Below are 16,487 nucleotides of genomic sequence, written 5' to 3'. Positions count from 1 at the left end.
ATCACTTCTTTAAATTACAGGCTGGCATTTTCCATTTTATGTTTTTATTTGTGGAATGTTACATTTAAGTATACTCAACCAGACAGAAGTGAATTTATCTCTAATTACTGACACTGCGGGTTTGGCAACACATTTTTCAGATTCCATGAAAATCCTAATTATTTCGCTAATATTGTTGTTAATATTTTTTACAATTTCGGGGAATTTTCTCGTGATGTTAGCTTTTATTATAGACAGGAGGCTCAGAACACAGAGCAATTTCTTCTTACTGAATCTGGCCATTTGTGATTTTTACATTGGTAAGTCAATATATTATGTTATGATTAACAATAAGTTTGGCATTGCTAAGTATAAGCATTACTAACACTATTCAACTGGGCTGAGGACACTGACGAGTGGGTCTCATCTGCTATTATTTCTTTGTAAACGTCTGATGTGAGCCAATCATGCTAAACATTTCTGGTTTATATGTTCCAATCCATCTTTCATTCAGTAAGTTTTTAAAAAGGATCTGTCACTTCCCAGGATTTAAAAAAAAAATAAAATAATAAGTTTGCTTATCCCTATATTGAACAAATATGTATTTGTGAGGTGTGAAAAATAAAAAAATACATGCAGAAATCCACTCCTCTTTATTCTGCAAATAGGCGCCTCCATCTTAACTTCCTGTCCATCATTGGTATAACCTCTACCCCTTGCACATGGACCTGGCAGTCAAGATAGACAAAGCATAAATGGAAGGGGAGGAATTTAACGATGCTTCTCTTTCTCATTTGCAATGTGTGCACTGGCTTTGGCTTTTATGAGATAGTTTTAATTTGTTAAATTGTTAATGTCAATTAAAAAGAAAAGAAAAGAGATTCTCATAATAAAGAAGGGTAACAATAGTTAAAGGTGTTTTTATATTTTTTTTCAGATGTGTAAATTCCAGAGTTCCTCTTGAAAAACAAAAAATAAATACATTGATATCAGGTAGTTGACCATTTATTTAGCTGCAAAGAACTAATATATGACATACTCTTTTCACCACCGTTTCATTTAATACTATTCTTTTTATAAAGCAATTCTGGAAGTTAAAGTCAGACGGTTTCAAATTCTCTTTCTCTCGCTCATTGTCTAACCTTGAAGACCTATATAGTTTGTTCTCCCTGACAAGGCTAGTATCATGATACCTTGTGAGCACAGCACAGAGTTGAAGCAAACAAATCTGCCTGATTACCGACAGCTTGTGCAGTCTTTTATGGTTTTATCAGTTTATGTGTGTGTTTGGAGTTTTTTTTTTTTTTTTTTTAACAATATGAAGACTCTTTCACAACAGAAACATTACCAAAGATGATTAAATTCCCATGCAGACAAATTTTACTTATTTTCATATAAATTCATAAAACGTGAATTGCTCTCACTGTGAGATATGCTTTAAGCATATTTTATCTAAAACCCAGTGAACAAGTTGATGTTAATGTTTCTGCAAAATGACTCAACAGACATTAAGTTATATTACAAGTATATACAAGAGAATAGCAAAGATTATTTGTATGAAGATGTTGGTTGTTTGAGAATTCTAAGAAATGTATTTAATGAAACCATGGCTGGTGATTACACATCTCTGCATGACGGCATTCAAAATATGTTTTAACAGCACTCACAGTTTATGAAAAAGATAATGGTGCTAGGGAAAGTGTTAAAGGATAATTATTTTTCTTTTTTTCATTGTATGGTTATTGCTAACATTGTGAAGAGATTAATATATCATAGTACTAGCATATACGTGTTGTCATTATTTGACAGGCTATTTCATTAAATTATTTTTAATGATTTTTACTGTTTTTTCCAGGGGCTTTTGCCACACCTTTATATTTATCATATATACTCACTGACAAGTGGATACTTGGAAGAACTGCCTGCAAACTCTGGTTAATAATGGATTATACATTATGTGTGGCTTCAGTGTTCAATATTGTCCTTATCAGCTATGACAGGTTTCTTTCTGTAACCAAAGCAGTAAGTAATACGTACATTTTTTGAAAATAATATTTAACATACACAGAAATAAATATTCTTTAGGATTCTAAGCCACAAAAGATCAAAAGCCATTATATTGTCATAGCAATCTGGTGCTTAGAGACCCTTCTGTGACACTAATTGCACATTTTACTTTAGCTGTGCTATATAACATCTGATATTAATTAGCATTATTGTGTAGGATAGGATCTTTAAGGTTGTGAAGAAAAGTCGTGGATCTCCGGAATATACACCACTGAATAAAATATTTAAAATCCCCTATAACTTTTATCTTTTTCACGAGAAAATCCCTTTTCTTTAAAAATTATATTAAAGATTTAGCAAACGACATTATAATCCAGTAATATTGTAAAGTATGTTAAAGTTCATAACAATGATTGTTTATATACTTTTCACACTTTACCAATACATATTTGTTAATTATAGGGATCGGCAGGTATAATATTAAAAAGCCAGGAAAATTATAGTTCCCCTGCAAGAAGTTAAAAAAAATGCATGTTCCAATAAACAGCTAACTCTGCGTCATTGTGTTTTAAAATGTCTCATAGCTGTGAATTTCCTTTAAAGTTAAAGGGACACTACAGACACTTATACCATTACAGCTCATGGAAGTAGTCTGGGTGTAATGTCCCTGTTCAACTTAGTCCTGCAATGTAAATCATTGCAGTTTTAGAGAAACTGCAATGATAACCTTGCGGGGCTAAGATTGCCTCTAGTGGCTGTCTATCAATCAAACCACGCATGCGTATTAGCCAAGCCCGTCAGAGGAGGAAGAGCAACCGACACAAATCCGAGAGATGAACAAACATTGGTGCTGGAATCAGGTAAGTAAATAAAGGTTTATTCAAGCAGGGTTGGGGGTACAAGGGAGGGGTGTGGGGGGGGGGGGGCAGAGCGACAATGTATTAGGAATAGAACTTTGTATTCCTAACACTATATGATGATGATTATTATTATTATTATTATTATTATTATTATTATTATTTATAGCACCAACAAATATTGCAAGGGTTTTACAGTGGGTGGACGAACAAACATGGAGTTGTAACCAGACAAGTTGGACACACAGGGACAGAGGGGTTGAGGGCCCTGCTCAATGAGCTTACATGCTAGAGGGAGTGGGGTAAAGTGACACAAAAGGTAAGGATAGTATTAGGCTAATGACCGTTGCAAGAGAGGAATCAGTCAGGAGCTATTAACAGTTTGAGTGATACGCTGTAGACTGGGTGAGCATCTAACGGAGGAGGGAAGTGTGTTGCACAGGAATGGTGCAGCCCTCAAGAAGTCTTGAAGGTGAGCATCAGAGGTGGGAGAATGGACAGAAGATAGACGTACGTCTTCAGCAGAGCGTAAGGGCCTAGACAGGACATACATGTGTATTAGGGAGGATATATAGGTGGGAGCAGAATTATGTAGACATTTTAAAGCAATAACCAGAGGTTTAAATTGAGCCATATATCTTACAGGAAGCCAATGTAGGGACTGACAGAAGAGTGGGGCGTGGGAGGTGCGGGTGAACAGGAAGGTGAGCCTCGCTGCCACATTCATTATGGACTGTAACAGCGCAAGTTGGGAACACGTAAGACCACAGAGAAGTGGATTACAGTAATCATGGCGAGAAAGGACAGTGGCATGGACCAGCACCTTAGTCGCATCTGGCGTTAAGTAGGGTCGCATGCGTGCAATGTTTTTGAGATGGAAGCGGCAGGATTTGGTGATAGACTGAACATGAGGCATGAAGGAGAGGTCGGAGTCAAAGAGAACACCTAGGCAGTGAGCCTGCGTGGTAGAGCTGATGGTAGCACCGTTGACTTGGAGGGAGACAGATACAGGAGTAGCAACACTTGAGGGAGGAAAGACCAGAATTTCAGTTTTGGTCAAGTTGAGTTTAAGGAAGTGGGCATCCATCCAGTTAGAAATAGCAGAGAGGCAGTCAGAGACACTAGTCAAGAGGGACGGGGAGAGGTCAGGAGAGGACAGATAGATTTATGTGTCATCCGCATAGAAATTATGATATTGGAAGCCAAAGGAGCTAATGAGTTTACCAAGGGAGGCAGTATAGATAAAGAACAGTAGGGGACCAAGGACTGAACCTTGGGGAACACCAACAGAAAGGAGTTGGGGAGAAGAAGCAGATCCAGAGAAAGAAACACTGTAAGAGCACTGGGAGAGGTAGGAGGAGCACCAGGAGAGAGCAATATCTTGCAGACCCATATTGCAGAGGATGAGAAGCAGTGTCAAAAGCCGCAGAAAAGTCAAGTAGAATTAGGATAGAGTAGTGACCACGAGATTTTGCAGTGAGTAGATCATTTGATACTTTGGTCAGTGCCGTTTCCACAGAGCGCGGAAACCAGAAATGAAATCCCTTTAAATGAACACTAAAAAACATCATTTTTGTGTGACTGTTTTTAAATGTCCCATAGTTGTGAACTTTCTTTAAAGTTATTTAGCAAACACCCCTAGCTTTAAAAGTTACTATAGTACCAGACTGAGTGGAATACTTCTGGAATCTTGTTTCATCAGTCAAGAGGCAAAAGATAGTGAGGTGAGAAAGGGAGGTGCGACAATGTTTGGCCTAAGGGAAAATAAAAATTAACAGCTTTTCGTAGCACAAGCCTAGCAAAGGACCAACACACAAGGGCCCTACACACAAAAGCCCTACACAGTTTGTGCCTGTTGCCTTACTCCTGCAGAGTTGTATACAAGACATCCCTATACACCTTCTGGAAATTTATTTGAGGCTGCAGCCCACAACCCCCTTGCTAGCCTTCCCATACAAGTGGTCATAGGGTAGTTGCTCTCTGTCCCCTCTTGGCAGCCCTCCTATGCACTTGTGGCACACAGGTCTAAATGAGTCTTTAACAGCTCCAGAAACACTGTTTCACAAAGAAGAATCAAAGCTACTCAAAGGAAAATTGCATTATAAATGGAAAATTTATGGAGGGAACCTAAAATAATGATTACATGAGCAAATAGTGACCAAGGACCATTTATGCAATTGATACCCTCCTTCTTAAGTGTTTTCTTTGATATGCTTAAGTAAGTGTCCTTAGGCAAGACACCTAACAATACATATTTCCACCTACCTCAAATCCTCATAGCATGTAAGCTTATTTGAGCAGGTCCTTTTTCACCTCTAATTATCCCCTTTCTATAATTATAAAGTACATGTCAGGTTGTATATTGGATCTATCTTTATATTACAAAGAGAATATAAGGCCATTTTACCCAATGGAATTGAAGTGTCCCTAGATGAGCAGGATATCCATGTAGAAAGTTATTTTGACATTTTTGTCTCTGAAGTAGTTCTTTTGTGGACACCATTAAATACAATGATGCATGCACCAAGAACATAATGTATTTCTGTAGGGTCAGGGCCTAGCTGACAAGGGAGGTTACCTCAGTTCGACAGTGCTCCTTGTGTAATTAAGCTGTAAAATCCAATTCTTGAGAGAATTCCTTGCAGCATTTGGTTCTATATAATCTGCTCACCAGTCTGACATATCTAGGCTTCATCGTTTGTCTTCAATAGGGTGCTGCATGCAGAGAACTTCCTTGAGGCCTACTGGGCAACTTGGAGCGGGGGAAAGTGGCTGTTCCCTTGTTTGGAGACATCATATGGCTCTGCCCTCCCTTGGGCTCATGGGGGTGAACCTAGCCTACACTGACTTAAACTGCCTTTCACAGGGTCAGTTACTGAAGGCTCATAAGCACTTTACCTATGGGTCCCAAAATTGCTGATGTCCCTGAATATACTGAGTGGGACTTCCTGAGAGCATTTGACCATCTGTGTTGGTCTTTTTCATTGAAGCTAGCTGCCTCCTCTACAGCTAATGTGTCACAGCATCCTTCCTAGCCGCAGTTTGGCTTGCAGAGTTGGAGGATTTGGAGGACCGTGAGCTTCCCAACTCTCTAAATTGCTGGACAAGATGGTGCTTGAGGGGAGATGCAAACCTTCTTCAGGTTGCAGTCATGTAGGGTTATTCGAGCCCTACACAGATCCCACACCCGGAGGTTGCACAAGCGACAGAGGAACTGCTGAGCTGTTCCTTTAAAGAGGTGTACACTAACTCCGGAACAATTCGGGATGCCATATGCGTTCCGATGGGAGTAACAAAGTGTCTGTGTCTGTAGGAAGACCTGGATGAAGCTCATGCAACTCAAGAAAGCTGTGGGCCTGCTGACATGGAGGTGACAGGCTTATTCTACTGCTCAATCCCTGGGAGCCTTGAACATTCTTCGACGGGGAATTGGATAAACTCTTGGGAACCTGCCTCTGCACACAGTTTGATTTTAGTGCTTAGGCTTTTTCTGTTTCCCTTGCTTTATTTTTCTTTAATGCTAGTATTATGCCATCTTTACAGATGATTTACAAAAAAAAGTGTTTTGCTCCATTAGCTAACGTTCAATCATTTTATTTAGCATAAGCTAGCGCATGCTAATGTTAGTTCTACTCTTCGCATGTTATTATAATTTACAAAAATTAGGTAATACCAAATGATGGTGAATTATCCTGCAATATCTGTACATTGCCTTTGAATATTTCACAGCATGTCATGTCTTTATACTTACCTCAATAAAAAGAGAATGACGAAAAATAATTATTTCTGTGAAGTGCAAAAAAAAAAAACTAAAAATGAAAAACCCACAAACAAAGCAGAGTGAAAAGTGAACATTATTCAGATAAGGAGAAAAATACTGATTAATGTATGGTATTAGAAAAAGTTTAAATTATTTTTTTTTAAAAACCACCAATGCCTCCACTTAGTGCAATATGCTAAATATGAAGTAAAGTCGATAACACATTCACGGTCAAGTTAAAAACTAGTCATTTATATGAATCATCAGTCTCCATATGCAATGTTCCTTCCACTAGCACATTCAGTAACTATATCTTGATAATCACATCAGGCTCACTCTGTCTAAAGAATTGATAAAGGAAACTAAATAAAAAAATGTGGTCTAGTAGTAATATAATAAAAAGTATTGAACATTTTATTCTGGTGATGATTATATATAACTTCTCAGCTTAATGTTACTTCTCTACTAAGGTGCAACAGTGGTGCCAACCAGGGCCGGCCTTAGGGGTGTGCGAGCTGTGCGGCCGCACAGGGCGCCATGGTGCAGGGGGCGCCCTGCGGCCGCATAGCTCACACGGCATGTCTGTTAGCCGCAATGCTAACAAGACATTTGCCTTGGGCGGCATTTTCCAGGGGGCGGCAAAAAAAGCCGCCCCCAAATGCCCAAGGCAAATGTCTTGTTAGCCTTGCGGCTAACAGACATGCCTGGCTGCTGGGCGATCGGGCGGGCGGGCGGCCGGCGAGGGAGCACTTCCCCTGAGCTGTATGCTCAGCTCCCTCGCCAGCCGCAGAGTGAGGCTGGGAGGCGGAGCCGGAATATGACGTCATATTCCGGCTCCCAGCCTCACTCTGCGGCGCGCGAGGGAGCTGAGTATACAGCTCAGGGGAAGTGCTCCCTCGCCGGCCGGCCGACCACCCAGCCCAGCAGCCACTGGACCACCAGGGAGGAAGAGACCCCCCCCCCCAGCATTCCCAAAGGTAAGGAGGCTGGGGGGGTGTCTAAATAAATTTAAAAAAATGTGTTAATGTGGGTGAGTGTGTGTGTGTGTGTGTGTGTATGTAAGTGTGTGCATGTTAGTGTGTGTATGTTAGTGTGTGTATGTTAGTGTGTGTCTGTGTCTGTTAGTGTGTGTGTGTCTGTTAGTGTGTGTGTGTGTGTGTGTATGTTAGTGTGTGTCTGTGTATGTTAGTGTGTGTCTGTTAGTGTATGTGTGTGTGTATGTTAGTGTATGTGTGTGTATGTTAGTGTGTGTCTGTGTATGTTAGTGTGTGTCTGTGTCTGTTAGTGTATGTTAGTGTGTGTCTGTGTCTGTTAGTGTGTGTCTGTTAGTGTGTGTCTGTATGTTAGTGTGTGTCTGTATGTTAGTGTGTCTCTGTGTATGTTAGTGTGTGTCTGTGTCTGTTAGTGTGTCTGTGTCTGTTAGTGTGTGTGTCTGACTGTGTGTGTGTGGCTGTCTGCCTGTGTGTGTGTGACTGTTTGCCTATGTTTGTGTGTGTGTGAGACTGTCTGCGCGTGTGTGTGTGTGACTGTTTGCGTGTGTGTGTGTGACTGTCTGCCAGTGTTTGTGTGTGTCTGTCTGTCTGTGTGTGTGTGGCTGTCTGACAGTGTGTGTTTGTCTGTGTGTGTTTGACTGTTTGTCTGTGTGTGTGTGACTGTGTGTGTGTGGCTGTTTGCCTCTGTGTGTTTGGCTGTCTGCCTGTGTGTTTGTGTGTGGCTGTGTGTGTGGCTGTCTGCCTGTGTGTGTGTGTGTGTGTTTGTGTGTGACTGCCTATGTGTGACTGTCTGGGCAGACTAGATGGGCCGAATGGTTCTTATCTGCCGTCACATTCTATGTCTGTGTGTGTGTTTGTGTGTGGCTGTCTGCCTGCCTCCGCCTGTGTGTGTGTGACAGGGTGTGTGGGAAGGGGTAAGGAGTGGGGGGGGGGGGGGCGCTGTGAAGATTTTTTGCACAGGGCGCCCAAATGCCTAAGGCCGGCCCTGGTGCCAACTATGGTGTTATGGCCAGAAATTGTTTGTTATATGCTGAATATAGACATATATGAACATATTGCATATACTTGGCAAACTATTATGCTCAATTTAAAATACAGACGTTATATAATAATTCAAACTGTACATGAATCCTCTTGGCTTTTCCCATTTTCCTGTATATTGCAGATTTGCTTGTGATTAGTAAAATAATCTCACCAATATTTAGTTTTTCTCTTTCAACAGGTTTTATATCGCTCCCAACAAAACAAGCAAAGTCAGACTGTTCTTAAAATGGTGACTGTCTGGGGACTGTCTTTCCTTCTCTATGGTCCAGCCATACTGTTCTGGGACAGAATATTTGAAAGAGATAACATTCCTGATAGCATTTGTGCGGCTGATTTCTTTGATGTTTGGTATTTTAATTTTGGAACATCTATTTTCGATTTTGTGCTGCCTCTGATAAGCATTTCATTCTTCAATCTGAGCATCTACTGGAACATAAGAAAACGCAGCAGAAAGAAGAGACAGACTTCTACACCTGTAAATGAAAAGCAGAACAGTCCACATATCATAGCAACTAACTCCGTCCTTTTTGATTCACAATTACAACAGAATGAGGAAGCTAGAGCTGCTGTAAAGAAGAGCAGCAAGATACTATTAAGACATTATTTTGACTGTAAGGCATTTTGCGCGTCACCAACACAGAACAAATTAATTATTCATGATGTTCAAATTATTCAACTTTCTCGGGATAAAAAAGTTGCTAAATCTCTTTTAATTCTGGTGTGTGTTTTTGTAATTTGTTGGGCTCCATACTCACTTCTGATAACTATAGGTAAGGCCTGTAATGATTATTGTCTAGATTCCAACTGGTATAAGATCACAGTCTGGCTGTTATATATGAACTCTACAATCAACCCTATACTTTATCCTCTGTGTCACAAGAGTTTTAGAAATGCTTTCGCCATGATGTTCAAAATATGTAAAAATCAATCTGGTAAATAAATAATAAAATAAAACATATTTGCCAAACAAACCAATTTACTATGTTGAAAATGTCATTACATATTATATTTGATTACTGTAATATTCATCAGACGTAATAAGCTTTGACGATATCAGTAGATCATTCTGCTATTTGGGAGCACATAATAGAACTTGTAGAGTTAAGGGACCACTATAGTGCCAGGAAAACAAACTCGTTTTCCTGGCACTATAGGGTCTTTAGGTTCCCCCCACCCTCAGGGTCCCACTCCCACTGGGCTCAAGGGGGCTGAAGGGATTAAACACTTACCTTTCTCCAGCGCCGGGCTCCCTCAGCGCTGGGGAACTATCCTCCTCCTCCCGACGCAAGCGCTGAATGAGAGCCGCGTGTGCATTCAGACAGTCCATAGGAAAGCATTTCTCAATCAAGCCATACAAAAATCTGCACCCCAGTCAAGCCATAAGACTTGCTTTTCCCACAGAAATCCCAAATCAGCAGTGATATTACTACCGCAAAGGATTCTGGGTGGGCATATGCAAATTAGTTAAATAAAGAATCACATTTTTGTCTCATTCCATTTTAAACAAAGATGCATTTGAGCCTGTGTTTGCTGTGTATAACAGACTTAAAATACACAACTTGGGAAAATATGCAAAGCCAGTGAACAACTCAGGGACAGTTGTTGCATTGTTAATGCAAATCATTAGCATGAGGTTGGTTACTGGCTGGCTAGTGAGGCTTGGCAGTGCTTGTGAAGCAAAAACCAAAAAAGATATGGTGGGGAAAAATTGTGATTGAAAACCCCTTCCACCTGAAGTCTGTGGATAGGTGATACAATGTTAAACAAAAATCTGCACACCAGTCAAGCCATAGGCCTGTGCTTTTCCCACAGGAATCACACATTTGCAGTGAGGTTACTACCGCAAAGAATTATGGTTGGGTATATGCAATTTAGTTCAACAAAGAATCACATTTTTTAATCATTCCATTTTAAACATGGATTCATTTGAGTCTGTGTGTGCTGTATAAAACAGTTAGGAAAAGTTGTGTTTCAAAGCTGTGATATACAACAAACACAAAGAAATTGTGTGTAAAAAGTGCATTTTCAGAGCCTCCGATTTAGAGCAAGTCAAATGGTAGTTTACATATTAATAGCACTGTTTAGAAGACTAGAGTATATCAGAGGCAAAAAACTAAAGCACCATAAACAAACATATTCAAAGATGGAGCATGTTGGGTAGATTAGAATAGCAAACAAAAAAAATAAAATACATTTTCACAAAATAAAAAAAATAAAGTTAAGGAAATACAGCTAAAAAAATTATATGATAAGCATTACAGCCATGTAACACAATATGTAAATGTTTTCTATGTGGTTGCGCAGAACATGTGTAACTGTCCCTATCATAAAAATATAGTCCAATCCCCTAGAAAGAGCAGAGAGAAAGAAAAAGAGAGCCTGCATGAAGACCCACACTTTAGCATCAGTGGGTACAAAGTTAATTTCAAGTGCCCACAAGGGTCTTGTGGGCACAGCCGGGTAGTACTAAATACCTCCCATAAAAAAATAATAATAGTGTGTCCACACAGATATATGAAGAAAATTCTCCCACCCCTAACATAGGAGCCCACTGGTAGGGAACTAAAACTGGGATAACCTCTTTCCCTGGTCATTTTTATCATGGCCTTGGAACATTTGGAACATTGGGTGCTTCATATTAAGAGAAACCCTTTAATTACAGGCCTCCACACCCCTATTGGTGAGCAACAGCTGGTGTTCGCTGATGATATCTTACTAACGCTGACCAACCCACAGCAGTCCATCCTGACCGCTTTGCAGAAGTATGGGATACTTTCTTTATACAAAAATAATGGATCTATAATGCAGGCTCTTCCAGCGGGTATACCACATGGCGTTAAAGTATCCTCACCTCAGAATTTTCCTTTTGATTATAAGGAAACGTCTCTTACTTATTTAGGGATTAAACTCACATCAAATCTAGCCTTTCTCTCTTTTGCTGTTGATCCAAAAGAATGCTTCCACTTTTGCAACAAACAAGGAAATATTTCCTTTTTGATCCCAGAATGGCATTTAGAGCTCTCATTGGATCAAGTAACTATTACCCCACTAACTACATTTTTTATCTTTGAATATTACGTTTTTTCAAGTATTTATCCAAAGGCTGTTTAAACATCTATATAGACTCTGATGAAAGCACCTTTTCAGGCTGATAACTACATCCTTATACTTTCTATAAAAACCCTTCCCTTTGCCTTAGACTAAATCTCCTTTCTACCAGTCTATATGCATGACCTTGTATCCTATGTATTATGTATGCATTGTCTGGAATAGATTTCCAGACAATGCTTTGTCCTGGCCCTAAGTATATCTGTATATTGCAATCATTCCCCCTCTGAGGCAAACTAAGGACATTTACATTTGTTAACTTTTCTTCATAACAAAAATGTTCCATTTCTTTTATTGATTTTCTAGCCAGCCTTTAATAAACATCCTTTATTTGGTCAAAAAAAGTATATATATATATATAAAAGTATATATATATATATATATTTTTTTTTATTTTTTTATTTATTTTTTTAACCAATTTGCCACTTTGGTTATGATGCATTTGAGACTGTATGGCAGCCCAGGAATGAGAAATACCCCCATTATGGCATACCATTTGCAAAAGTAGACAACCCAAAGTATTTAAAATGGGGGTATGTCCAGTATTTTTTAGTAGCCACTTAGTCACAAACCCTGGCCAAAATTAGCGTTCATATTAGTTTTTCCATTTAAAAAAATGCACTTTCACTGATGATATCAATATCATTATAGGTTTTATTGCTCCAAAACACTCATATTTGTGTTCAGCGATCTCTCACGAGTAAAACAGTACCCACCTGTGAAGGTTTTATGAGGTTTTGGAAAGTTACAGGGTCAAATATATGGTTTTCCCATTTCTGTTTGCCAGATTAAGTTAGGTGGCCTATGCTGCCTTTGAAACTATATGGCAGCCCAGGAATGAGAATTACCCCCCATCATGGCATACCATTCATAAAAGTAGACAACCCAGGGTATTCAGAATGGGGTAAGTACGGTCTTTTGTAGTAGCCACTTAGTTATAAACCCTGGCCAATGTTAGTTTTCATAATTTGTTTGCATTTTTTCACACAAAAACTGCGCTTTTACTGATGATTTCATCATCATTACAAGATTTTGTGTTCTAAAACACTTATATTTGTGTTCAACAATGTCTCACGAGTAGAACAGTACCCCATATGTACAGGTTTTGTGGTGTTTTGGAAAATTACAGGGTTAAATATAGCGCTTGTAAATTAAATTCGCTAGACTTTCTGCCAGGGTTATCAGGCAGGTCCCTTGAATTATAATTAATAAAAAATTACTTAATTATGTAAAAATAGTAGATAAATATACACGTTGAATATATATATATTGCAATGACAATATATATATATATATATATATATATATGTTCGGGGCATTCTCATATGATATAGAATAAGATGGTTGTAGCGATGTAGCTTTAGGAATAATCGGTTGAGGTGTGCCGAAACCGACGTATGCTGTAGGCCGGTAAAAAGTGGGCAAAAAGAGAAATATTAATGCAAAACATTATACAAGATCATAGTGCATTTGTTAACCATCAGGTAGACATTTTAATGAAAGCTTCCTAATTCCTGAATCGGCTGTGGTATGTAAGTCGCATAAGCCTATGATTCCGAGCGGCCCCGTGTCTTTAACGTGTGCGGGGATATCTTGGCTATATGGTGCATGAACTTACCTGTGGTAAGGACAGTATTGTACAGTGGCAGTAATCGTTCAGTGGTGCGTATGGTGGTGTTCCCAAGAACGTAACCAGTACCTTAAACCGGGCACCCAGCATTGCTTGTAAGATAGTAGGTTATGTGCACTGGTTCGCACATCTGACTCGTCTTAGTTTTAGGAAGGGAACGGACATAGTGGTATTGTGTGTTTTAGAACAATAAGAGGTCAACAGGCACTCTTGTTTATGATGTTTGCAGCTGATAGTGAGTTATACCTTGAGAAAGCAGTTAAAGGCTACATAGGTAGCAGTTTTGATGACTGCATTGGTGCATGGTTCGGAAGGTGCATGGTCGAGTGGTTCTGATATGGTTTGAACATTGTATGTCTATGGCCAGTATTTAGTTGTAGCGGGAACGTCCGCTTGGCTATGTCTCTAAGTAAGGTATGGATGGGGTAGGAGGATAGGAACCTTTGTTGTTTGGGAAGGAGAAATACGTATAGTGTTGAATGTCTGTGAGATAAAGTTTAACCGTGTTGTGCGAGAATTTTTAACTTAAGGTGGCAAAAAGAAGTGAATGCCATAAATGGTGAAACCTCAAAACAGCTATCTAAGTCATGGTCCAACATGAAATGTATTGTATAAGTGGAAACCCTGTAGCAAGCGTGTTGAGTGCTGGTGGACAAGGCCAGTTTAGTCAGAGCCCGGCTATGTTGGCGAGGTTCATGTAATCCATGACCTTGACCATAAATGACACCCTGCCATGGCGGCTGTCACGTCAGCTGCCACAGTAATTTACCATCACGTGTGGTTAGGTCTGTCGTGGCTTGGTTGTCTAGGGACAGCCCCTAATCATCATGCGGGAGTGTGGAAAAAGCAAAGTGGTCTGAGATGAAAGTGCAGCCTGCGGTATGATGCGCATGGCAAATTTTAAGGAACCTGGCAGGGATTGTAGTTCCATGCGGTTGCGAGTACCAAGCAGGAGTTGGTAATTGGTGTTGTTGCTAAAAGAAAAAAATCAGCAGTCCCAGGTAGCTTTCTTAGGAACTTCTTTTACTAAAAAGTGTAACAGTCAAAGTTTCAGTTCCATTCAGGAACTTTCAACAGGACAACCTACCTGGGAGTGCTGATTTTTTTCTTTCATACATTTAGTGCAATCAAGCATCAGGTAAAATAACTGTAAATAGGAGTGCAAGGCTTTTTTTTCCATTTTTTTTATATATATATATATATATATATATATAAATATATATATATATATATATTACACACACTTACATATATACACATACATATACATACACGCACGCACGCACACACACACACACACACACACACAAACACATATCTATATATATAAAAATATCAAATATAATTCTAACCCAACCCTATCCTTAACCCTACTCCTAACCCTACCCTAAGCCTAACCCTACGCCTAACCCTACTCCTAACCTAACCCTAACCCTACCCCTAACACTATCCCTGTAATGACATGAAGGGGTGCTGCTCTGGAACAGCACTGTCACTTTAAATGTGGAAACCAATACAGCAAAGAAATAAATGCCAAGACAAAAATGAATAGGGTAAATCAAGATATATATATTACAGAGAACCAAAAGACAAAACAAAATATATATACAATGTCACAAAATATATACAATAAATCAGAATAAGCACGAATCGTGCAGGCAACAATTACTGAAACAGTCCTTTGGTATAAGGGCAGGATTGTGCAGTTACCACGAGTAGTAGGTAGGGCACAGATCCAGAGTCACAAGACTAATATACTGACACCAGGAAGCAAGATCAGAAGCAGAATAATATGAACAAGGCTGCAGGGTCAGGATCACTGGTAATAAAGCAGAGAACACGGAACTAGAACACAGGATCAGAGGGCACAGGAACGAAGGACCAGGAGGACACAGTAACGCAGGATCAGGAGGACACAGGACGAAGACCAAGAGAACACAGGAACGAAGACCAGGAGGTGCAGGACACAGGACCAAGGAACAGTATGCAGGATCAAGGAGCCAGGAGCCAGAATCACAGGGAACCAGGAACCAGGGAAACAGGAGACAAGAGACAATGATCTGGCAAGGAGTGAGGGGAGAAACCAAACTATATAGGTGCTAAACATGGACCAGGTGAAGTGCTAATGAAAAGAAATTAGAAACAGTGCCAAACAGAGATAGTGGTGTGAATGGGTAATGCACGAGGGAATATCAACTAAGGAGTGTGTCGTGACAACCCCTAACCCTACCACAATCCCTACCCCTAACCCTACCTGAATCCCTATCCCTAATCCTAGCCCTGCCCCTAACCCAACCCCTATCCCTAACCCTACTCCTACCCCTACCCCAACCCTAATTCTACCCGTTTTGCCACTTTTCAGGGGTCTGAAGCACTTTGGCACTTCCAAAATTCGGCACTTCAGCGATTCGGTTTGATTAGGTTTGGCACTTCCGAAATGCGGCACTTCAACACTTTGGAAATTCGGCAATTCGGCAATTTGGTTCAGTTCAGACTTCCGAAATTCTGCACTTCGGCATTTCGGAAATTCAGCCATTCGGCAATTCGGTTCGGTTCGTACTTCCGAAATTCGTCACTTCACAAATTCAGAAATTCGGCACTTCGGCCATTCAGAAGCATCCGAATGTCCGAATGTCCGAATGTCTGAAATTCGTCTCACTGTCCGAAATTCGTCTGAATCTCCGAAATTCGTCGTACCGAACCGAATTGCACATGTCTATTAATAAACAGCTGTACAAACTCTAACTATTCTCACTAGTCATGTTTAGAAATAGTTTTTAAAGGATTCCTAGCAATAACCTTGAGTAAATTAACATAGCATTGATTAATTTACATGTAATGTTTTTAACCAAAAGTTTTATTATTTCAAGGGGTTGTCAGTGCACCCTTATATGCACCATATGTGTTAACTGAGAAATGGGTGTATGGAAGGGTTTTCTGCAAATTCTGGATAGTAATGGATTATTCATTGTGTGTGGCTTCAGTGTTCAATATTGTCCTTATCAGCTATGACAGGTTTCTTTCTGTAACTAAAGCAGTAAGTAATATGTAATATGTGTATATTCATAAAAATAAAATAGTATCTGACATCCAGAACATATGTGGTACCT

General features: G+C 39.7%; 1 protein-coding gene across 1 annotated transcript; it reads left to right on the top strand.

Moving 5' to 3' along the window:
* Positions 1-55: 55 nt before the first annotated feature.
* Positions 56-9,564, top strand: LOC134609357 (histamine H3 receptor-like; the record flags this gene model as incomplete). The annotated part of the gene is made up of 3 exons (XM_063453034.1): positions 56-299; positions 1,835-2,001; positions 8,818-9,564. Coding segments are annotated over exons 1-3 (1,158 nt in total), but the record flags the coding sequence as incomplete, so codon positions are not given.
* Positions 9,565-16,487: the final 6,923 nt, after the last annotated feature.

Source organism: Pelobates fuscus, chromosome 4 (genome assembly GCF_036172605.1).
Source record: "Pelobates fuscus isolate aPelFus1 chromosome 4, aPelFus1.pri, whole genome shotgun sequence".
NCBI classification, from domain to species: Eukaryota; Metazoa; Chordata; class Amphibia; order Anura; family Pelobatidae; genus Pelobates; species Pelobates fuscus.
This window is presented reverse-complemented; position numbering and strand designations above follow the sequence as displayed.